This window comes from Pan troglodytes, chromosome 1 (assembly GCF_028858775.2).
Source record: "Pan troglodytes isolate AG18354 chromosome 1, NHGRI_mPanTro3-v2.0_pri, whole genome shotgun sequence".
Lineage (NCBI taxonomy): Eukaryota > Metazoa > Chordata > Mammalia > Primates > Hominidae > Pan > Pan troglodytes.
Genome location: NC_072398.2, coordinates 46632515 through 46657621, shown reverse-complemented (window position 1 = coordinate 46657621; position 25107 = coordinate 46632515). Strand labels below are relative to the sequence as shown.

The window sequence follows — 25107 nt, the reverse complement described above, 5'->3', positions numbered from 1 at the left end:
ATTTTCTTCACTTTTTAGTTCCAGATTTTATAGGACTCTCTTTGTGCTTTTCTCTGGGGTCACATCTTCCTTGTAATCACAGTCCTCTTGCTTTATATCTCTGGAGACTACTGAAAGAGATGAGGCATATTGGTTGAATTAACTCTGCAGCATACTATTGTACATATTCCTAAGGAAGCTGTATTTCAAGGAAAAGATGTACTGGGGACTATTGGGGACTACATAAATCTTATTTCATCAAGAATATTAGAGTGGAGCTTTCTGTTTGTGTCTTCAAAGGCTTTCCTCCTCTCTTGACAGAGGTGCTGCTTTGCATAATTTGTGCTGCTGTTTTCTTTATTTACTCATCCTGACTTTCCCATGAGAGTTATTTCCCTTCATACTGTTTTTTAATAGAAGAAAGTTAGGAATAAGCTTTTGAAAGCTAACCTTTTGTAAATACCACTCAAAATAGAATTAGTGTTGGATCCAGAAATAAGATTATATAGGTATATTAAGTTCTGCTTTTTTACTCAAAATGTTTTATGCTGTGCCAGTATTGTACCTTTCTTGTGCTTTACTTGTTTTTATCTTACAGGAGAGAGAAAACAAAAGCTATATTAGTTCACTAGCACCCCGGAAGCTCAACAGCACAAGTGATATTGAAGAAAAGGAGAACAGGTAATCCTAAAACCAGCCAAAAGATGGTCCTCATCCTCTTAGGTCTACTGGACATAGTCATCTCCTGGGCATTACTCTTCTGCATTTTTCCCTCAGGTGTCCTTACCACATTATGAATTGTTTGTTCCTTCTGCTTAGAACACCTCTCAACTCTTATATCCTTGCTTTGCTAGTTCTTTATTTTTCAAATTCTAACTCCAGGTTAGACATTACCTTCTTTAGGAAGTCTTCCCTGATTTTTCCACACATGCATTAGTTTTATTCTACCAGCAGGCTCTGTAAAGGTAGGGTCTGAGTCTGTCTGGTTTCTCAAGGACCCCTAGTTCCTAGCACAGTGCCTAACACGTAGTAAACACTAAAATAATGTTATTTAATTAAATTGACCAACTTCTAATTTGTCAGAAGGTAAAATTAAAGTCTTCCTAATTAGTTAAAATAAATATAGGGATTTTGAAGTATTGCTGCATCTCAGGGCAAAATGTGATCTCAAACCTTAGCCAGCGGTATTGGCATCACCCGGGTACATTTTATTTTTATTAAAAAAAATTTTTTTTAATAGAAGCAGGGTTTTGCTATGTTTCCCAGGATGGTCTCAAACTCCAGACCTCGAGTGGTCCTCCTGACTTCCCCTCCCAAAGTGCTGGGATTGTAGGTGTGAGCCACTGCTCCTGGCCTGGGTGCATGTTAGGACTCCAGAATCTCAGGCCCTACTCCAGATCTACTGAATTAGAATCTGCATTCTAACGAAATTCCCTAGGTGATTCAAATATTGATACACATTAAAGTTTGAGAAGGATTGTTCTAGAGAACCTTGTGAAGCATGGAAACCCATAGGTTTTGCAACAAAGACCCTGAGTTATCAATTGTGGATCAAAAATCCTAGTACAGCACTTTCCTGGATACCTTTTCATTTATAATGCTAAAGAGGCTTCCAGCAAGTCTTCTTTCCCTTTCCCCTTCTGTAGTAACTTTTTTTCTCGGTAACAGACTTCTTCATCTTCCCCCATCATTTCCTTCTCTGCTTAACTTAAAAGCCACGTGCTACTAAGACTGATTGCAACACACTTTTTTCTTTATTTTTTTTTTGAGACAAAGTCTCACTCTGTCGCCCAGGCTGGAGTGCAGTGGCATGATCTTGGCTCATTGCAGCCTCTGCCTCCTGGGTTCAAGCGATTCTCGTGCCTCAGCCTCCCGAGTACAGGAATGTGCCACCATGCCTGGCTAATTTTTTTGTATTTTTAGTAGAGATGGGGTTTCACCATGTTGGCCAGGCTGGTCTTGAACTCCTGACCTCAAGTGGTCTGCCTGCCTCAGCCTCCCAAAGTGCTGGAATTATAGATGTGAGTCACTATGCCCAGCTGCAAAGCACTTTTTAAGTGAGGATCAAAAGTGACTTCTTATTACAAAAGGGTTAGAGACCTTTGACATGAGGAATTTGGTACCTGTTGAAATTAATTGGTTCAAAGTTGATAAAAGAAAGCAGGCAGTAATACTTCTCTTCTGTACAGAAAACTGGTATATAAAACAGAATCACCTGAAGAATGTGTCTGTTAGCCATGTTATAGTTTGCCTGTCTGGCTCTTCTCTCTCTGCATTGTATCATGGACAAAAACTGGTGGTAGGAATCAGTGTTTTGTTTTCCTTTCATGCTTCTACAGAGAATCAGCTGTTAATCTAGTGAGGAGTGGCTCCTATACCCGGCAGCTATGGAGGGATGAAGCAAAAGGAAATGAAATCCCACAGACAATTGCTCCCTCCACATATGTATCAACTTACTTGAAAAGGTACCAGGCTCAAAGGGGGTGGGAGATGTTTCTTTCACTCTAGCCATGGGAAATGGGTAATGATTGCATGCCTTTTTATGTCCAATTAACACCGCAGAAATGAATCAAAATGAATTACTTTCAGGTTTCTTAGAATTAACATCTTGAATAATTTAAAATTTATTATCTTAATAATTGAATTAAAGTAAGCTAATTTCAGATTCTCACTACAGATCTGGCTTTATACTTTATCCTCTCCATCCTATTAAAACTTTCAATCAGAAGTGGCTTTCAGTAATCTCTGGGCAAGACTGAATTTAAGTTATCCTTGTCCAGTAGCTGGTTCTCCTTATCTGAAACAGAGTAGTTCTCATCCCATGTGCTATTTTTGGGGGGAGGAAGGGAGGGACACTATAAAGTGGTGGGGGGTGGGAAATGGGGACAGTTTTCTATTGCATTAAAGAAGTTTCATACTGAAGCCTGTTAATTTAGGGACTTGAGTTGTTTTTTTTCTTATGACTTTAATGGCCCTCAGATCCATCAAGATGTGAAACTCGCAAGTTTGGTGCAGAGAAGGTACATGGGTTTCCTTCTTTTCTCATCTGTATTCCCTTTTCTGCAATTATTTTCTTTGCCACATACTAGCCAGCAAACCAAGCACCTTTGCCAGAGCCATTAAGCTACAAAAATACTTAATATTTTAATTTGAACTCTGCTGCTAATGTGGAAGAATCTGTTTTTTATTGCTTACTTTGAATTCTTTCTTCACTTCCACTGTCTTCTCACACCATAGACTTCATCATTAGGTTTTTTAGATGATTGGTTGGCTACCTTAGAAACAGGCCCTGGCCTAGACTAGATGAACACATTAACTCTTTGGAATCAACACTTATTTCCACTTGACAGAAAGACTTGTCAACTAGTTATTGTTGAAACATGGGAAATAGCTAGAAAACAAACAGTCACTGTTGCCTTTTAATGTTCTTCAGTTCTGTAGATACATTCTATAAGGAAGGGCTCAACTTTGGAAGTATGAAAGTTTGATGATCTCACTGATGCTTTATTACACATAAGAGATGTTTCTTGCTTTATGAGGCTATCACCTATTTGTCTTAATGGCTAAGGCCTTGGTCTTCCTGGATGCATTATTATTCATTATAGTTGAATCCAAGATCAAGAAAACTTTTCTAAGAAAACGATGTTCTAGATCAAGGGAAGGGAGAAAGCTGCCATTTAATTTCCAGGCATGGAGTTATTCTGTGGCGAGGTTGTTGATTTTTGTGATCCAAATTATCAGCAAAGGGGTTGAGAGGCATTTGGTTTGATAGATGTAGTTTGGCAAAGTTATGGTGAACAGTGAAGGGACAGGCTGCCTCTATTTAGGATCAAAAGCATGCTTAATGATATGAGCACTTTTTGAGGAAAGGATGTACAACTTGCTTCATATCTTGGATTTCCAAAGCTTTTCTCCTGTAACCCTAAAGCATTTTTTGATTTTATAAAAACCTATCTAATGATCTTTTTAAAAGGAAAGAATCATATGCCATCACCATTTAAAAGAGCAAGTGTAAGGGGAAATTTGTCATTTCCCAGCTATGCCAAACCTTCATATACATTCCATTTTCATCTTTGAAAATGAGAATGAGAGTTCATCTCTTGTGTATAGGCAGAAATTCCTTTCATATGGCCCATATTAAAATACCTCTTTTCCAAGGAAGGCTTTATAGCTTTTTTTGGTTATCTCCTCAAGTGTCTCATTTCTATTATAGTCAAGAAGTATTTTTGAAATTTGAACCCAAATAATTTTTTCCTGCAATTGAGATGGTTCTTACCTGTCTTCAATCAAAACAAATACAAGTTGCCCTTTATTGCTCATACAGTATTACTTTCTAGGCTTAAAACTAAATCCTCCCAGAGACAATTTTGCTTTAGGCTGAATAACTGCAGTTCTCAAAGTCATTTTTTTTCACAGAGCTTCTTTACTCTTTCCACTTTTAAATTTTAAATCTCTGCTCCACAACCTCTCCAAATTCTCTGGTCTTACTTTTGCTTTTGCAGTGCTAATTCTGTATCAGGTAGACATTTGGGGTTGCATGATTATTTGCCTTGGGTTTGTTGGGAATTACTTTTTTCTAATAAAATTATCCTTTTTCCTATTATTCCCTTTCTTAGCCTCTCCTCTTATCATATATTCTACTTTCCTGCTTTCCCTCATTCAGTATCATCTCTCTTCCTCCATGTTCCTTCACTCTTTTGGATGATTGACCAAAAAGACCATCCTTCAAAGAGTGATGATTCCTTCATTCTTTTGGATGATTGCCTGCTTGCTGCCAGTGACTCAGCTCTAGCTGGAGTTGATCACTTCACTTCCCAGTTGTCATACCCTTTCTTTGGTCTATATTCATTTCAAGTGCACAATCTGGGTGGGAAGGTGGTGCTGGGAAATGGTGGGTGAGCAGCATGTCCTGAAGAAAGTGACTGTGTGCTGTTTTGCAGTGCTTCATTTGGTAGAAGTAGTGACCCCACAAGTCCCTACATTTCAGCCAATCGCAATTCATCTCCTGCTACCTCACCCATTACCATTGGTTCATCTACCTCTCGGGGCAGCCAGTGGCAACCTGCCTCTTCTTGCCCTGCACCAATCAGTGCAAACACTACTGCATCTATACATCATGGCAGGTAAGGCTTCTTGAAGCCATTTGAGTTGCATTCATCAAAGTTAATGGCTCTGAAAACACATATGAAATTTGAACCAAAGAGACTTTATCACTATAAAAACAAGTTAGAACTCCTGAGAAAATGTCTGAATTTAATGAAGATGCTTTTGCTTTGACTTGTATTAACCATTCAACAGTTGCATATTGAATAATCAAAGGGTATGTATAATTGTACTTGGTGTTTGGACATCAGCTTAATATGACTGATTTCATCCCTCAACAGCCTAACCAGTTGTGATTACAATTTAAGGATCATACTATTGTGGTAAATTAAATATTGAAAACATTTTCATATTTTACTTCTATTAATTTTCCAGTAATTATAATAGGAATCTCTTGTATTTAGTCTTTTAAATGACATGCAAACCCAAATCAGAAAGAAAGCTAACTCATTTTCCAAAAGCCTATGATAACCTTCTGAAAACTCCCAGCCAATGAGAGTATTTTGCTGGAAACATTGTGAGAAGGGACAGATTTGTGTTTGTCTAAACTGTGTTGTGGGGGCAGTATCTTCTTGGTTTCTAGTTCATCTAAGGGATAGCATGGTAGAATGTTATTGTGAAAGTACATTAGGACTTTAGCTGTAGTTTTAACTGTGGCTTTTAATCCTTTATGTGTGGTGGCAAAGGGTCTCTTTTTTTTGGGTCTGTGTCTACAACTGATAAAGAAAATGAAAAAAATCTTAATGATAGTGTTGTTGCAGGAACACCAGTGATGGTGCTTGATTGATATTTGTCAGTTTACTAGATTTCTTTCCCTAAAATAAGCGGTGATCATTAATTCAGCCAGGAGGGAAGGGTTTATGATGGATTATTAATAATAATACTGTATAATTATAGGTAAATTTATTAGGTCCTTATAATAATCCAGTTGCATGGACATGTTAACTATTATCACCATAGCTGAAGAAACAAACATAGAGAGGTTATTATTACTATATTATATTACTCTCTCTCTCTCTCTCTCTCTATATATATATATATATTTTTTGAGATGGAATATCGCTCTGTCACCCAGGCTGGAGTGCAGTGGTGCAGTCTTGGCTGACTGCAACCTTCACCTCCCGGGCTCGAGTGATTCTTCTGCCTCAGCCTCCCGAGTAGCTGGGACTACAGGCGCATGCCACCACAGCCGGCTAATTTTTTGTATTTTTAGTAGAGACGGGGTTTCACCATGTTATCCAGGATGAGGATGATCTCTATCTCCTGACCTCATGATCCGCCCACTTTGGCCTCCCAAAGTGCTAGGATTACAGGCGAGAGCCACTGCACCCGGCCGTATTACTATATTTTACATATATAATATTATATATTATATAATAATACTATATTGCTATTACTATAACTATTAAGAGCTGCAACTGAGAGAAAATAATTACAGCTGCCATTTGTTGGACCCCATTATGTGACAGGCATTTGGTTGGCTATTATACTGGGATTTAGTTTGCTCATATGTAACGATAAATCTAAATAGTAGTGGCTTAAATAAGATAAAGGTTTTTTTTTTTTTTCTTGCACTTAAGAAAGTCCAGAAATATGCAGAGCTGGCTTAGTAGCTCCACAGTCATTAAAGGATCCAGGTTCTTTCGCTCCACAGTTCTTGCATCATGGCTGCCATTTCCATGGGTTGCCTGATGGTCCAGAATAACTGCTGAAGCTATAGCTATCATGGCTGTACTCTAGGGAAGAAGGAAGAGGAAAGAAGGAAGCAGACAAAGAAAAAATGCTTCTGAACTGAGAATTTTCCCAGAAGTACTAGTTGTCTGCATATGTCTCATTGGATACCTCTAGTGGCCAGGAGACTTTGAGAAGTGTGGACTTTTAACTAGGTATATTGCTGCCCTCAATGATATAGGGATTCAGTTCATAAAGAAGAAAGGGACAATGGATATGGGTTAGACAACTAGCTGTCTCATGCATACATATATCATCTATTCTCTTATAATGAGCCCCCTATTATATGAAGTATTATTTTATAGATGAGGAAACTCAGACCAAAAGGTTAATCATCTGCCCAAGGTCACACAGCTAGTGAGGGCCTGAGATAGGATTTGAACTCAGATTTGTACATTTCAAAGCTCTTACCTATTTTGTCACTGTTTGTATCTGCTGAGTTTATATTTTATTCTGGGTACTATTTTAGGTGTCCTGCAGACATTATTTTATTTAATCATTAGAAGAACCCTGTATTTTAAGGTGCCACTATCTCTATTTTATCAATGAAGAAGAGATCAGAGAATCTACATTTAAGCAAATGTTGTGTTTCCAAAGCCCATATTTATTCTACTCCATTGCATATCCTCTGATCTCTGCTCTAGGGCTGTTCTTATTCTAACAATCTACTTGTAAAATTACACTGCATTTCAAAATAATAGTAAAAGTCCTATTATGTAATTTAATAAAATAAAATCCTTGGCATTTCAAAAGCATAAGAAATTACAGTGAGACCAAAACATGTTATTAACCTAAAAAGAACTTCAGGTAAGGTTTGGTTAAGTGTAATTTTTTATAGCTGTGTGTCTAGCTAATTTTATTAGTACTTCCTATAGATTTGTATCTTGTAAGTCTGAGGAATTTTTTGCCTTTTCTTTTTTTGTTAAAAAAGACTATAAAATTTCACCTTTTTTCTTAGTCATTAATTGCTTCTGGAGAAGTAGCATGTGTTTTTTAGATATTACATGTATCTTTTAAAATATTCTGCCTTTATGTTTGTATCTAGGTACCATATTTATATTTTTATGTTTTTATTATTTTTTTTCAAGCTTGTAATTTGATTATTTGGAAGTAAGCTTAGAGCTACCCGTGAACATTTCTGCTAATAATTGTGAGTAGGTGAAAAAAATAGATTTTTAATATTTGTGCTTTTCATTGCTTTCTCCATCTCTGTATCAGTTTTGGACCTCTGTTACCCCAGCAACAGCTGTGACATCACAAATGATAGCTTTTTGGGTGGAGAGCCAATGGTTGCTCCCAACTCTTCGTTAAGAAACAAAGGTCTTGTTTTCATGTAAATGAGTTTAATTATACAGCTTGCTGTTGAAAAGTCTGTGGTTAAGGATACTTATAGAATCCGGTTTGGTTTTTGTTTCAATTTCTCACTTTTGCAGTTATGAATATAGACAATTAGGCATTTGGTTAAATGGGAAGAGAGAGCAGTTGCTGAATTAGGTGAGGGAGAACTAAGCATACTGAGACTGTAGAGTATCACTTGTCTCTGGATAATCCAAGAAGATGGTCATCAAATCTAGGCTGAGGACTACCACAAAGACTCCCACTGCCAAGAATTAAGGAACAGGTGGAGACTATTGTAAGTGACTTTAATGTCTTTTTCTTTTGTAGAGAGGCCATGTCTCCGTGTGCATGTGCAGAGACCAGGTGCTACTGGGAAGTCATTTAAAACACTCTTGCATATGTCACTATCTTGCCTTGTGCCATAGCTAATGATTTTTGTTAAAACAAAATCTCAGGCACACACATACACATACAAGTCTCATAAAATGTGACTCCTCAGGCAAAGGATGTCAGACTGAACATGTAATTATACTATTCCAAGCTGTAAGAGCTCAAAATTAAGAAACCAACAAACAAAATCAGAGTGAGATTTCCTAGATGAACCACTCTTTAATCCTTCTGTCTCTGTGCCAGTGCTTTGTTGTATAGCATGCCTAACCATTTCCTTTCTGCTTGTATCTTTTTAAATTTCAGGACTCCTCACAAATCCCAGGCTGACACGACAGCAGAGAAAACAGCAGACAATGTCTCTTCTAGCACCCCGCTCTGTGTGATCACCAATCGCCCTCTTCCTAGCACTGCCAATGGGGTTACAGCTACTCCTGTGCTCTCCATTACTGGAACAGATTCCTCTGTGGAAGCCAGGGAGAAGAGGAGGTATGTTGAGTTACTGATTTCATTTGTGGGGCTCTGCTTTGAGGTAGACGATAAAGGAATGGGCATAAAGTGTTTTTCCCAATTTCAAATACATTTATGAAAATATGTCTTTTTTTTTTTTTGAGACAGAGCCTCTCTCTGTCGCCCAGGCTGGAGTGCAGTGGCGCCATCTTGGCTCACTGCAACCTCCTCCTCCCGGGTTAAAACGATTCTCCTGCCTCAGCCTCCCAAGTAGCTGGGACTGCAGGCGTGTGTCACCCCACCCGGCTAATTTTTTTGTATTTTTAGTAGAGACGGGGTTTCACCATGTTAGCCAGGATGGTCTCGATCTCCTGACCTCATGATCTATCCACCTCGGCCTCTCAAAGTGCTGGGATTACAGGCCTGAGCCACTGCGCCCAGCCTGAAAATATATCTTTATATTATTGTTCTGTATTTTGTCTCTGAGCAGTCAGTTTTTGGTGACTCAATTATTTATGATTATTTAGCATAGACACTTAACGCCGTTATGGATTTATTTATTTTATTATTTTTTATTTTTTTGAGACGGAGTCTTGCTCTGTCGCCCAGGCTGGAGTGCAGTGGCGCGATCTCGGCTCACTGCAGGCTCTGCCTCCCGGGTTCATGCCATTCTCCTTCCTCAGCCTCCTGAGTAGCTGGGACTACAGCTACCTGCCACCACACCTGGCTAATCTTTTATATTTTTAGTAGAGACGGGGTTTCACCATGTTAGCCAGGATGGTCTCAATGTCCTGACCTCGTGATCCGCCCGCCTCGGCCTCCCAAAGTGCTGGGATTACAGGCGTGAGCCACTGCTCCCGGCTGTCGTTATGGATTTAAGCATATCTTTTTTCTGTTTGTCTTGTGATAGAGACAATTGTTAGGCATTATTTCACCATTTTGTAATGGAGAACCTGTGAAGCACAGAGAAGGATCTTTTGTTTTGTTATGGATAGTCTACGTTGACTTCTCTGGCAGCAAAGAAAGGAAACAGTATGACACAAGGCTCAAAGAAATAGAACTAGGATATAAACTTTTGATTAATTTGAGAAGAATACCAGAAAAAGAAATGAATAATATGTGATGATATGGTAGAAGAATAGTGACTAGATATTCTGTAATTTCTTTAGAGAGAAGTTATGAGAGAATATTGTGAATTGACATAGAAGAGATTTAAGGTAGAAGCTAAGAAAAACTTTTTGATTGCCAGCATTAAGAGAAACATTAGAAAATGTGACCGAGCAAGAATGGGTCATTTTCTCCTACTTGAGGAAGTATTAAAAATAGAATGTACTGCATTTGGGAGTTTCAAATGTACTTAAAGACTAAGGCTATAATTATCCCTTGTTAAGATTAGACCAGGTGAAATCTTATCAAAATTTAGATTTCAGTTTGACTTCATATTATTTTGAATATCCAAAGGAAGGAGCTTTTATATTTGTGTGTATTAAGAGATTGTCTTTTCTCCAATGTATGTTCTTGGCACCTTTGTCAAAAATGAGTTCACTGTAGATGTATGGATTTATTTCTGAGTTCTCTACTCTGTTCCATTGGTCTATGTGTCTGTTTTTATGTCAGCACTATGCTGTTTTGGTTATAATAGCTTTGTGGTATCATCTGAAGTCAGGTAATGTTATTCCAGTTTTGTTCTTTTTGCTTAGGGTGGCTTTGCTATTCTGGGTCTTTTGTAGTTCCATATGAATTTTAGGATTATTTTTTCTATTTCTGTCAAGAATAGCATTGGTATTTTGATAGGGATTGTATTGAATCTGTAGATTGCTTTGGGTAGTATGGACGTTTTAACAATATTGATTCTTCCAGTCCATGAATATGGAATATCTTTCCTTTATTTGTGTGCTGTTTAATTTCTTACACCAGTGTTTTATAGTTTTCATTGTAAAGATCTTTTAGTTATTTGATTAATTCCTAGGTATTTTATTTTATTTGTAACTACTGTAAATGGGTTTACTTTCTTTTTTTTTTTAATAGTAGTATGATTTATTTATTTATTTTTTATTTTTTATTTATTTATTTTTTATTGATCATTCTTGGGTGTTTCTCGCAGAGGGGGATTTGGCAGGGTCATAGGACAATAGTGGAGGGAAGGTCAGCAGATAAACAAGTGAACAAAGGTCTCTGGTTTTCCTAGGCAGAGGACCCTGCGGCCTTCCACAGTGTTTGTGTCCCTGGGTACTTGAGATTAGGGAGTGGTGCCTTCAAGCATCTGTTTAACAAAGCACATCTTGCACCGCCCTTAATCCATTTAACCCTGAGTGGACACAGCACATGTTTCAGAGAGCACAGGGTTGGGGGTAAGGTCACAGATCAACAGAATCCCAAGGCAGAAGAATTTTTCTTAGTACAGAACAAAATGAAAAGTCTCCCATGTCTACTTCTTTCTACACAGACACAGCAACCATCCGATTTCTCAGTCTTTTCCCCACCTTTCCCCCTTTTCTATTCCACAAAACCGCCATTGTCATCATGGCCCGTTCTCAGTGAGCTGTTGGGTACACCTCCCAGACGGGGTGGTGGCCGGGCAGAGGGGCTCCTCACTTCCCAGTAGGGGCGACCGGGCAGAGGCGCCCCCGACCTCCCGGACGGGGCAGCTGGCCGGGCGGGGGCTGACCCCCCACCTCCCTCCCGGACGGGGCAGCTGGCCGGGCGGGGGCTGACCCCCACCTCCCTTCCGGACGGGGTGGCTGCCGGGCGGAGACGCTCCTCACTTCCCAGACGGGGTGGCTGCCGGGCGGAGGGGCTCCTCACTTCTCAGACGGGGCAGCTGCTGGGCGGGGGGGCTCCTCACTTCTCAGATGGGGTGGCCGGGCAGAGACACTCCTCACCTACCAGATGGGGTCGCGGCCGGGCAGAGGCGCTCCTCACATCCCAGATGGGGCGGCGGGGCAGAGGCGCTCCCCACATCTCAGACGATGGGCAGCCGGGCAGAGATGCTCCTCACTTTCCAGACGGGGTGGCGGCCGGGCAGAGGCTGCAATCTCGGCACTTTGGGAGGCCAAGGCAGGCGGCTGGGAGGTGGAGGTTGTAGCGAGCCGAAATCACGCCACTGCACTCCAGCCTGGGCACCATTGAGCACTGAGTGAACGAGACTCCGTCTGCAATCCCGGCACCTCGGGAGGCCAAGGCTGGCGGATCACTTGTGGTTAGGAGCTGGAGACCAGCCTGGCCAACACAGCGAAACCCCGTCTCCACCAAAAAAATACGAAAACCAGTCAGGCGTGGCGGTGTGCGCCTGCAATCACAGGCACTCGGCAAGCTGAGGCAGGAGAATCAGGCAGGGAGGTTGCAGTGAGCCGAGATGGCAGCAGTACAGTCCAGCTTTGGCTCGGCATCAGAGGGAGACCGTGGAAAGAGGGAGAGGGAGACCGTGGGGAGACGGGAGAGGGGGAGGGGGAGGGGGAGAGGGAGAGGGAGAGGGAGAAGGGGGTTTACTTTCTTGATTTCTTTTTCAGATTGTTCACTGTTGGCAAATAAAAGTGCTAGTGACTTTTGTATGTTGATTTTGAATTCTGCAACTTTATTGAATTTTTCAGTTCTAATAGTTTTTTTGGTGGAGTCTTTAGGTTTTTCCAAATATAAGATTATCTATCTGCAAACTTCTTCCTTTCCAATTTGTATGTCATGTATTACTTTCTCTCTCTCTCTCTTTTTTTTTTTTTTAAATAGAGATGGGGTCTCACTGTGTTGTCCAAGCTGGTCTCAAACTCCTGGGGTCAAGCCATTTTCCCACCTCTGCCTTCCGAAATGCTAAGATTACAGGCGTGAGCCACTGTGCCTGGCCTATTGCTTTCTCTTGTCCGATTGCTCTAGGTAGGACTTCCAGCACTATATTGAATAACAGTGGTTGAAAGTGGACATCCTTGTCTTGTTTCAGATCTTAGAGGAAAGGCTTTCAGTTTTTCGCCATTCAGTATGATAATAGCTGTGGGTTTGTCATATATGGCTTTTAGTGTGTTGAAGTATGTTCCTTCTGTACCCAGTTTTTTGAGGGTTTTTATCAGGAAAGGATGTTGAATTTTATCAAATGCTATTTCAGCATCAATTGAAATGATCATAGTGTTTTTATCTTTCATTCTGTCAATATGATATATCACATTGATTGACTTGTGTATCTTTGAACCATCCTTGCATCCCTGGGATAAATCCCACTTGGTCATGATGAATTATCTTTTTAATGTGTTGTTGAACTTGGTTTGCTAGTATTGGCCTGTAGTTTTCTTTTTTTGATGTGTCTTTGTCTGATTTGGTATCAAGGTAATGTTGGCCTCATTAGATAAGTTTGGAAGTATTCCTTCCTTTTCTGTTTTTCAGAATAGTTTGAGTAAGATTGGTATTAATTCTTCTTTAAGTGTTTGGTAAAATTCAGCAGTGAAGCCATCAGGTCCCACGTGAGTATGTATGTATGTGTAGTAAGTATAAAAGATACAATACAAATTAAACAAGATGCAAGATACAATACAAATCGAACTTTTTATGTTTGCTTATTATAAGGACAGGTCTAATGTGTCTATTATAAAGACACTTTTTTTTTTTATAAAGACACATTTTGAGAAGGAAGGGAGATGTTGAGTTGGAAAATAGTGTTTTTCTTCTTCTTTTCTTTCCCATCCTTTCTTTTTTCTTTTTTTCATTTCTTTACATAAAATGGAAGGAAACTAATTTCTGGGCTAACAGGTTTCAGAGCCAATAACTGTCTTTTCAAAATTGGTCTCCAGCCAAGGAAATAGTAATAAATCAATGTTGAATAGTAAATGCTTCTATACTTAATAGCTGAAATGTAATTTAGATACTATTAGTTTCACCTAGAAACTAAATGCAAAAGTAATCTCTAGCTGACAAAAACTCTCTTTAAAAAATCTTTCTGAGCTGAAAGAAGTAAAATGAGTTAAATTCATCATTAAGAGCATGATCCCAGAAAGGATGGGGGAAATCAGGTAGTTTATAAAACTGCATTATTAAATACCTTGTTGCATGAACTGTTATTTGGAGAAACTTAGTTTTACTGCCTTCTGGAAATGTTGTAACCTACAATCAATAAGATAGTACCTGTAACAGAGACCAGATATATGAATCAAAGGGTTAAATCAAAATATTAGTGAATTATGAGTTGAATGTGGTACATCAAGTACAGGTCAAAATAAGTGCATTTTAGGAATGGCACAAGATAAGTAAGTAGGGAGATGTTAGATGTAGACTGGTTGGACTCATTCACTGGATATGTTCTAGCATTCATTCATCTTCAAAATACTTACTGAATATTTTAAAGTACCTGTTGCCAGGTGCTATGAGAAGCCCAGGTGATACATCAGTGAACCAGACAAATATGATGTGAGCCCTTGTGAAACAAATATGCTAGTGAAAAAGAAAAATGTAAATAATTATATTTGTGTAATATAAAGAAGTAGTATGAGTTGTTATAACAGTGTCATACCGAAAATCTGCCGACAGAAGACTTCCCTTCTTGGCCAGGTATGGTAGCTCACACCTGTAATCTTGGCACTTTGGGAGACCAAGTTGGGAGGATCACTTGAGACCAGGAGCTCAAGACCAGCCTGGGCAACACAGCAAGACCCCATGTCTACAAAAATAAAATTAACTGGGTGGTGGCACATGCTTCCAGCTGCTTGAGAGCCTGAGACGGGAAAAGCTCTTGAGCCCCGGAGTTTGAGGCTACCATGAACTATGATAACACCACTGTACTCTATCCTCGACCACAGAGCACAACCCTGTCTCTAAAAAAAAAAAAGATTTCCCTTCTCCTAGAGGATGAAAGAAGGCTCTCATGAGGGTGTGATACTGCTCAACCTGAGATCTGCTGGTTAAGTAACAGCTAAGTGAAGAGAAGGGAGTGGGCATTGCAAACAAAAGATCTGGCAATTGAAAAGACACTGAGGTGGAAAGGTACTTGATCTTTTGGAGAAACTGAGAGAAGGCATTGTGACTAAGAGTAGAGAATGAGGGAGAGGTCTAGGATGAAGCTTGAGGAGTGGGTAGGAGCTATATACATATATATAGAGAGAGAGAGAGAGAATTCACATACCATACAATTCACTCATTTAAGGTGTACAATGCAGTGGTTTTTAGTATATTCACAGATATGTGGAGCCATCATCACAGTAAATTACAGAACATTTTCATCATCTTAGAGAGAAATCCTGTACCCTGTAGCTATCCCCCACAATCTCCTTATTCCCCCTAGGCCTAAGCAACCACTGATCTACTTTTTGTCTATAGATTTGCTTATTTTGGACATTTTATATAAATGGAATAAAAATACAATCTTTTGTGCCTGACTTCTTTTACTTAATATAATGTTTTCAAGGTTCATCCATATGATAGCATGTATCAGTACTTTATTCCTTTACATGGGTGAATAATATTCCATCATATAGATAATGCCACATTTTGTTTGTCCATTCATAAGTCAATGGACACTTGAGTTGTTTCCACCTTTTAGTTATTATGAATAATGTTACCACAAGCATTTGTGTAGAAGTTTTCGTGTGGACATCTGGTTTGATTTCTCTTGATTATATACCTAGGAGTAGAATTTCTGGGTCATATGCCACTAGAAGATTTTAAGCAAAAAGTACCATGACGTGACCTATAGTTTTTAAAGTTCTGACTTTTAAACTCTGGCTGCAGTTTTACATATGAATTGGATGAGGAAAAATACACAAGAATGGATGTGAGATGACCAGTAAGGAAACCACTGCAGAAGAAAGGCTCATGAGAGAGAACAGTGGCTTGCACTGAGATAATGGTAGAAGAGATAGAGAAAAGTGAATGATCTTGGCCAGGCACGGTGACTCATGTCTGTAATCCCAGCACTTTGGGAGGCTGAGGGGGGTGGATCACTTGATGTCAGGAGTTCTAGACCAGCCTGGCCAACACAGTGAAATCCCGTCTCTAATAAAAATACAAAAATTAGCCAGGAGTGGTGATGCATGCCTGTAATCCCAGCTACTCAGGAGGCTGAGGCAGTAGAATCGCTTGAGCCTGGGAAATGGAGGTTGCAGTGAGCCGAGATTGTACCAGTGCACTCCAGCCTGGGCGACAGAGCAAGAATCCATCTCAAAAAAAAAAAAGAAAGAAAGAAATGTGAATGGTTTGAAAATATGTTTAGGAGGATAATTCCGACATGGTAGATGGAACTTATAAGGCTCCCTTGCCCATTATAAACAGAAATTCATAGTTGAATTCAGAAGAATAATAGGGAACTCTCAGATGACAAAAGTGAAGAGTACTCAAAAGCCAGAGTAGTTTGAGTGACCCAGGGTTGGTGTCAGACCTATATGTAGACCATAAGGTCTGGACACTCAGATTTTAATGCCGTGTGTGTAGAAAGCATGGCTGTGGACCTACTAAGGCTGCAAGTTGTAACTAAGAAACTATATCAAGCTAGAAATCTCAAAGGGTTCATGAAAAGGGTACTTTGCCCATAGCTCAAAGGAGTGGCAAGGAAGGAAATCTATACAAGCATCAGGGTAGGGCAGATGACTCACTTGTGAGAAATTTTCACTATTCATATAGTTTAGAAATCCTAAAAGTGAAGGATTTAATACAGAAACTGTGTCTGTACTCTTGAAACTCTGGGGCCCTGGCACAAGTAAATTCAAAACCACCTTGAAGGAACACATCTGCAATCCAGAGTAAAAGACTGTAAACTGTAAAAACAGTTTCAACCAAAGATGAATTCACATAAAACATAAACACTGAAGGTCACCATGAGGGAATAGTTCTATGACAAACTCATAGATGCAGACTAACATGTAATAAAAGTTTTAAATGCAGAAAGAAACCTCAAACTATTATTGGAATAGGTAACAAGAATTACAGTTGACCAGCTGTATTGAAGATAGACACACATATAGGAACAGTTTGGTAAATGAATCAGGAATGGTTTTTAAAGTATAAGATTTTGCAAAATAGTATTATCTATATAGAATCTTGTTTAAATGGGAACCCACATATATAAAGCACCTAACAACCATTTATTGAGAGACTGCCATGTGCCAGGCACAGAGACATTAAGGATACAAGACCAAAGAAAACATTTTTTTGGGTGGGCCCAGTAGCTCACACCTGTAATCCCAGCACTTTGGGAGGCCGAGGCGGGTGGACTGCTTGAGGTCTGGAGTTCAAGACCAGCCTGACCAACATGGCGACACACCATCTCTACTAAAAAAATACAAAAAATTAGCTGGGCATGGTGGCACGTGCCTGTAATCCCAGCTACTAAGGAGGCCGAGGCAGGAGAATCACTTGAACCTGGGACGCAGAGGTTGCAGTGAGCTGAGATTGCGCCATTGCACTCCAGCCTGGGAGACAGAGCGAGACTCCGTCTCAAAAAAAAAAAAAAAAGAAAGAAAGAAAACATTTTTTCTACCCTTGAGGATATAACTATTATGGGAAGTCAAATAAGTACATCAAATATTATTGTACAATTGTTAAGTGCTGTGGTAAAGATATGTATAGATTGCTATGAGAGCATAGAGGAGGGGAATCTAAATTAGATTGAATAGGGTGACAAGGAAGGCCTACCAGAGGAGGCAACTGGAGTTGAATTTTGAAAGGCAACTTTAAGTTAACTATAAGTAGTAATAGGAGGATGGTATTTGAGAGGAAACATGAGAAATTCAAGAAACAAACAAGTTCAGAATGCCTGAAGCTGGGAGAAGGTGAGGCCAGGCTAGCATATCTGAAAGTGTCTTTTGTGGAAACAGATTTAGATGAAGGAAAAAAAAAAAAGTATTCTGTGGCTAAATGAATTTGGGAACAATGGATTAAACAAATAGGATCACTCAAAAGCCTTCTTAGGGTCATTCCTCTCTGGGGAATGGGGAGAGTGGGACATGGGAGTGGTTAGGGGATTTGCAGCATTTTCCAAATTTCTGAGTCCATCTAGTAGTTTTGTTTTGTTTTTCAAAGAAACCCAAGACTGGTATTCCACTGAAGAAACTTTGGAAATTGTCAAGCTAGAGAGGTAGGCAGGAACCAAATCATGTAGATTTTTGTCTGTACTATGCTAAGAAATTTGAATTTCTAGTCTCAAAGCTATGGAATACAATTGAGGGAATAAATAGGATCACTCAAAAGCTTTCTTAGGGTCATTCCTCTCTGGGGAATGGGGAGAGTGGGACATGGGAGTGGTTAGGGAATTTGCAGCATTTTCCAAATTTCTGAGTCCATCTAGTAGTTTTGTTTTGTTTTTCAAAGAAACCCAAGACTGGTATTCCACTGGAGAAACTTTGGAAATTGTCAAGCTAGAGAGGTAGGCAGGAACCAAATCATGTAGATTTTTGTCTGTACTATGCTAAGAAATTTGAATTTCTAGTCTCAAAGCTATGGAATACAATTGAGGGATTTCCAGCAGGGTAATGACTTGATCAAATAAAACATATCATTTAAGCCTTTACAGAATTAAAGCCATTTAGTTTCTCTAGCTAGACGAGCATAAACTGAAAGAAAAAAAAATCAGATGTTTTGAAAACAGCTAAATTTTCCTTCTGAAAGAGCATGCTGGATGCTAATTCTACTCTTGAAGCTGCAGCTTTCTCTGTAATCAGCTCATTGTGGAAGCATTTTGACTCCTACTGGGAAACCTTGATAAAAGCCTGAAGCCTGTGTTCACAGGTCCAATTTCAAACAATTAGTGAGCATTGGGATAAATGGGGCTTTAAAACTGGCCACAGCAAGACCAAAGTAGTAGAAGGTTCTCTCTCAGAAATAATCTCCATTTGCAGTGTAATTAAAGCACTTCAGTTGGAGAGTGGGTTTTACCATTAAATTGCACAGCTGGCTCTCCTTTTCTGAGAATGTTTTATCTTAAGAGGGGATAAGTGGGTATGTGCATACCAATTGGCCAATGATCAGTCTCAGCTTTACACCCTTGTGCTAACAGTTCTTTACTCAGTTTAACTACAGATATGTTGCTAAATGAGCAAAGCTAGATATAAAAGAATACATTATGATGCCAAATAGTAATAAACATGGAAATGTTAATATTGGATTTTTGGGTGTGTTATGGATACTTTTTATTTTTATTTTTTCTGTATTTTCCAAAGTTCCAGAATGATAAAGGATTACTGTTATTATGGGGCAGAGGGAGCAGGAGGGCATGAAGGAATATTAATTATAGGGACAACAGTCTTTCTTATAATGTAAGTCTGTGAAGAAGGCCGTGATCGTTGAAGAGTAAATATAATAGAGATTCAAGGTTTGCAGGATTCTAGATAATTTATGGTTTTGCATACACAGTACAGAACTTGTAAAACAGTTTATTCCTTTTTGAGAAGGGCATAGTCTTGGATTTGTGAAGTTCCTTTTCTCCCCCCTGAAAAGCTCAAGTGTGCTTGAATGTATTCTCTTTATAAGAAGGAAAGGAATAGAACAATATGCTCCCTATTTTACAAATGGGAATGCTGAGGCCCTAAGAGCATAGAGTCATTTGCTTAATATGACACTCTGAGTCAGAGGCACAGTAGAGACCATCACCTAGGCCTTCTTTTCCTCCTCATTGAATTCACTGACCATTTCTTCTATTGAATTTAAGTATTATCCATTCAGAATAAAGGTTTTGACTCAGGGGCCAGTCCACAGCTCAGAATGCAACAGTCTCTATCTTTAGGGCTTTCTGATAACTGCCATTCAGTCTTTGGATTGCTTGTGAGAACTATAGAAACCAACAAGGTCATCTGATTATAAAGGGACTGATTTGACAGGACAGAAATGGCAAGTGGCAAGCTGTTGGCAGATAGCTCTGCAGAAATACCAGGGCCAGGCAGCAGCTGTCACAATAGGGTAGCGGTTGGGTTCATTTTCCAAAGCTCCAAGTTTTCCTTAGCAACAAAATGTAAACAATTCCCATTGCTAATATTAGAGTCTAATAGTGTCTGACTTTGATTCTTTTGTTTTTCCTTTAGCTTTTTCTCTCTCACCCAACCCTGAATTTTACCTCTTTTTTAATTGTGCTCTTTCTTTTCTTTGTAGAAATGGTTAAAAATAGTTTTTCTCCACAATAAGCTAAAATTGTCTTTCCCAAATAGCTCACATTACATATGACTCTGCTTTGCTTGGTCAAGATACAGTGAGTACTGGCTGAGTCATATATACCACACTTATGGACCTTCTTCAGTCCCTTGGGGTCTTTATAAGCTAGGTAGTTATACCTACTAATGTGAAGCTGTCAGCAGATTAATTTGGCATCATCTTTGGAATGTTCAAAATTTAAACCAAGAATTTAAACTCTGAGTTATGGTTTTTAAAAGTCATTTGATTTGTTCCCCTGTGTCCAAGCTAAAGACTGGCAGTTGTCAATTCAAAAAGGTACTCAAAGAGGTTCCACAAACGACTCCAATCTTTCTCCATTTTTGTTCTAAAGTGATTAGTTATCTAAAAGTCTGCGGCCATGCTGCCATTACCAAGTTTTTTCTCTACTGATAGAAATAAGCTCTCTCTTCCTAAGTATGAATATTGAACAAGAAGAGAGTGAAACATATGTAGCAGTGGGTACATTTTCTACTATATTACAATTCTGGAGGTCTCTGGATTGCTTATAGAATTAGGATTATGCTGTGGGACTCTGAACAATTCTGGAATAGAAAGAAAAAAGGTGATTCTTTTAGTGCTTTGGCCCTAATCCTTAGGTAGCAAAATGACAAGAGGCTTCACCAGGCTGAATATGCCTTACAAACAAACTGCTTTCAGTGTCATATGGCACCTCTATGTAATTTTTTTTCAGAATATGTCTCTTTGAAAGAATAGTGATGATATGTTGCTGACTGAGAGATGAGGCTACCCCTAGATAACTGTGAATGGCTAGACTTAGTGGGAAATGCACAGGATTGATTTAAGAGTTCCAGTTCAAATGGGGCATGGTGGCTGACACCTGTAATCCCAGCTACTTGAGAGGCTGAGGCAGAAGGATCACTTGATGCCAGGAGCTCAAGACCAGCCTGGGCAATATAGTGAGATCCCCATCTCTTTAAAAAAAAAAAAAAGAATAGTCCAGTTCGGCCTTTTATATGTGTGATTTTGGTTAAATAAATCAAGTTCCGTTTCTGACTCTTTCCTCATATGTAAAAAAGGGATAATGCTTACCTTGTTTGCATGTATTTGAGGATTAGAAATAATTTACGAGTAACCTAGATTTTCCCGAATCTATCTCATGGAGCTATTGTGAGGATCAAATGAGACAGACTTTGTGAAAGTGCTTTGCAAACTACAAAACAATTTAGAGATATATATGACAATTATTTATGTCATTACCAGTGAAATGCTTTTTTGACTTTCATTAAGATCCATTCCTAGCTTCTCCAGAGCTAATACATTTGGAAATAAGATCCACCCTAAAATGCTAAATATTAATACCATTTTAGATTTTAGGGATGTTTTATTTAATTTTTAAACCCTACATGCTATAGGGATTCCATATCTCAAGTTTAGGAGACTTAATTTTTAAATTTAAGCTCACTTGTCCTGCCTCTGATGTCCTTACCAATTATTTATAATGTTATACATTATTTTCTGCAGCCCTAAGGGAAAATCTCCATTGTGGTGACAAAGTAAGTGGCAGCCATACACAGGTACCTTCTTATGCCTTTTCTCCCCTCACCAAGCAGTGTCCAGGAATCTAAGCATTTGAACATTTATATGAGGCAAGAGCTAGTGAGCTGAATGTGATAATGGTAGCAGTTGACCCTTGCAGGAAAGTTTGAGCCTGGGCCTCCTATCCCAGTGATATTCTTTGTGCTAAAAATATTAGTAATTCCCTCCCACAGATTCCTTTCCTGCCTAAGTTAGTGAGGTCAATTTCTGTTGTTTTGCAAATAAGTACACTCAATACTATGCAGTAGTGGATATTTTTGCTACTAAGGTGAGCATGTTTTAAAATTGGTTATAGTGACGATTGCATAAATCTGAATATACTAAAAATCTTTAAATGGTACACCTAATGGGCATGTGAATTATGTCTCAATAAAGCTGTTTAAAAATAACATTAGTACTGTTTATCTCCACCAAACAGTTCTGGGAAGGGAGGCCTAGATGGTGTCTACTAAGAGTTAAAGCAATGAGATTTAGAGCCTTGAATAAAAGGGTCTATTTTCTTTTTTCCATATTTCTGTTGCTAAACACGGCTGTTGCCAACACCATCTCACTTCATTTTCCAGAGATAAGGGCATTTGTCATGCGTTTCTCAGCCCACCACTTAACAGTTCAGGAGTGGAAGCTTAAAGTGTTTCCCCCTCCCCCTCAGGACACGTGCATTTAGAAGAAAGGACAAGAATCCATTTCCTTATGTAGCAGAACCTCTGATAGTTCTATCCCAGTTCCCAGCCACTTCAGAGTGAAGACAGTCACCCAACACCTGCTACTAAAAGCCCTTATCAGCCATGTTTTTGCGGTTAATCTCCTTCTGATAAAGTGGTTCATTTTTCAGAGCTGTGAATATTGGTGACATGTAGGAGGGACCAAATTTTTCAGCCCTCATTCAACCCTCCCTTGTTTTTTATCAGTTGATTTTCCCATGTTAGAAAAGGACAGTTGCTGGTACAATCTCATAAAATGGGCTCCAGTGTTTAGAGAAGGACAGTCAGAGGAGTGGCCACCTGTTTGTTGAAAATTGGGCTTCTGGGAAAGTTGCTGCACAGGTGTGTAGCAAGGTGTGTCTGAGGTAGCTTGACCTGCTCTCACCTGGAATGATTTGATCTGGCAATAGAGTTCCTTGCCATTCCTGGTTTTATGGAAATCAGAGGCACAGGAAGTTGATCTGGGTGTTCTGGGGAATTGAGACAAGCCTCTGCCATAGTTTGTTAGTACTCTGTGTTTGGAGGCTAACTCCAGTGTGCTGAGTTGAGACATCAGCAAGTGCTGGGCCTGGAATGTCAGAAGCAGCAGGTAAAATTTCTTTGTTTGATAGCTTTAATGTCCTAGATGCATGTTTCTTTGGGAAACTGGCTTGGTTGCATACTTTGATTTGGTGGTATGGTTGGGGAAGTGGGAGAAGGCAAGTGGTAAGAATAAGATATAACCAGTTTGGAACTTCTCTAGTGTTTCTTCACATTCCTAATGAATTTAAACATGTGCACTGACTTATAAACATCAGACCCAAAAGATTAGGGTAGCAGAGGACAATTAAGAGTTTCAAGAAGTAGAAACATGCTTCTCTTTTAAAGAAGAAACTGGAATTGGCACTGTTATTCTTAAGTTGGATAGTAAGACACAGGTGATGGTTTATTATTCTTTATATCTTTTTTGTTTGCCTTAAATATTATAAATGTTTTAAATAAGTAAAACAGAAAAAAGTATTGTTGGATATTTAGGGCAATTACAGAAAGAAGCTCATTTACATAGGTGAAGGGGCAGATTGCAACTTGAGTTGGCCTTTGAAATTATAAAATGAAGAGACTAGTTCAATCAGGTATGGGTAAAAGTTATTTACTTACTACACACTCTACAATCAGATTGAATATTAATGGAAGTTAATGTTTTTCCATGTGTATAAGATGAGAAGTTTCCTAGTTGATCTTGTTCAGAGGACCAATTTCTGGACAGAATACAAACACATGCTGAATCAGGCAATATAGAAAATCCTGCTGATCGTTAGTCATTTTAGTTCTGTAGAGAGAGCACTCACCAAACTCTGAATTCAGCCTACCCAGGACTATACTTTTCTCTCTATTTTTCTTATCCCTTTCTCTCAACTCTTCTTCCTGGTAATTGCGTCACTTTACTCAGGTAGAAAGATTAGGCCTATTTCCTGTACATTTTACTTTCATGACCCTCTTCCTTTGTCCATGCGTGACCTTCTTTCTGGAATAGTTTTTTCTCACCTTCTTTGCTTAACAAAATTGTATTCATACTGTAAGAACTCCTGCAAATTAAAACCCACTACTGACTACCCTGCTACACCCGAGCCCCAGGCTAAAACTAGTATTCTGTCTTCAGTGTTCTTTTTTTGTAACACTGTCTTAGGATTGGTTTACTAATTAATTAAATGGTATGTTGTTGCTTTTCATTACTACATTCTGAGCTTCTTTAGGGTGCTTTTAATTGGGTTTTCTTCACAGAGCCTAATACATAGTAGATGATGGGTAAATGTTTATTGAATAAAATTATTTCTCAAATGAAAATAAGCCCATGTGTAGTGATCTTCTATGCCCATAAGATGGCAGCAGAAGAATGTCTATTGATCTACTTGAGTGTGAAGCTAGCAAAGACCGTTTTGTGTTTGGATGAGTTCGCAGATGAGCCTTTCTATCCCATTCCATTTAAGTGTTTTAATATAGAGAATGCAGATTTTTTTTGGCACATGAAGGCCCTTTGTGCACTTTCACCCTGGCACTTCTTCACACAAGAGCGACAGGTACAAGGTATAAAGCTCCCTGGATTGCAAGAGAGGATACCTAGTTTACTCTCCAGCTAAGCCCACAATTTATGCCTTCTCAGGCAAGCCATTTAACTTCTCTTGTTCAGTTTCTTACTCAGCTAATTGGTGGAGTTAGGAGATCTATAGGGAATATTAGATTATAAAATAATAGCATTCTAAGTCATCAGTGACTGCCTTAGTTATGTGCTCAATATTGTGTTAAAAACTGTATGATAAAAAAGGGACATGCCCAAGTGCTCTCATGATCCAAGACATCAGATGTACACATAGTAAGGCATGAGTGTATATTAAGGAATAATATGTCCTTGAGAGCAAAATTGTGTTTAGGTAGGTATATTAAGAGTTCAGAGAAGATGAATGGTATAGGATGGAGTAGTCAGAAGGGGCTTCGTGGAGCCAGAGGAGATTGAGTTGGCCTTTAAGTATATGAAAGGTTTAAATGCTGTAAGAGAATTAATGTTTTTGAAAACTTACTATAAGCCAAGTACCCTGCTAGATGCATTTAATCTTTGTAACTTTGTCAGATAAGTAATATTCTTTTCTTAATTCACATAAGAGAATGCATTGAGGTTCAGCTAGGTTAAGGAATCTGTCCACAGTCACAGAATTTGTAATGAAAAGCCAGAATTCAAAACCAGGTCTTTTGGACTTTGAGGCCCATGCTTGCTCTT

General features: G+C 39.0%; 1 protein-coding gene across 19 annotated transcripts in view; it reads left to right on the top strand.

The window, feature by feature from the left end:
• Positions 1-25107, top strand: part of PPP1R12B (protein phosphatase 1 regulatory subunit 12B) — a 239945-nt gene that overhangs the window by 91561 nt on the left and 123277 nt on the right. For 9 of the 19 annotated variants that reach the window (XR_010151160.1, XR_001711816.3, XR_008536973.2 and 6 more), the window contains 4 exons: positions 578-660; positions 2319-2444; positions 4920-5102; positions 8845-9027. Coding sequence is in view for 8 of the 19 variants with exons in the window: in XM_009440817.5 (XP_009439092.3) it covers positions 578-660; positions 2319-2444; positions 4920-5102; positions 8845-9027 (575 nt within the window). In the remaining 11 variants the exon portion in view is untranslated. Of the gene's footprint in view, positions 1-577; positions 661-2318; positions 2445-2958; positions 3000-4919; positions 5103-8051; positions 8447-8844; positions 9028-25107 lie in introns of those variants that run through there. The other 10 variants (XR_010151163.1, XR_008536974.2, XM_514103.8 and 7 more) reach the window with 4 other exon arrangements.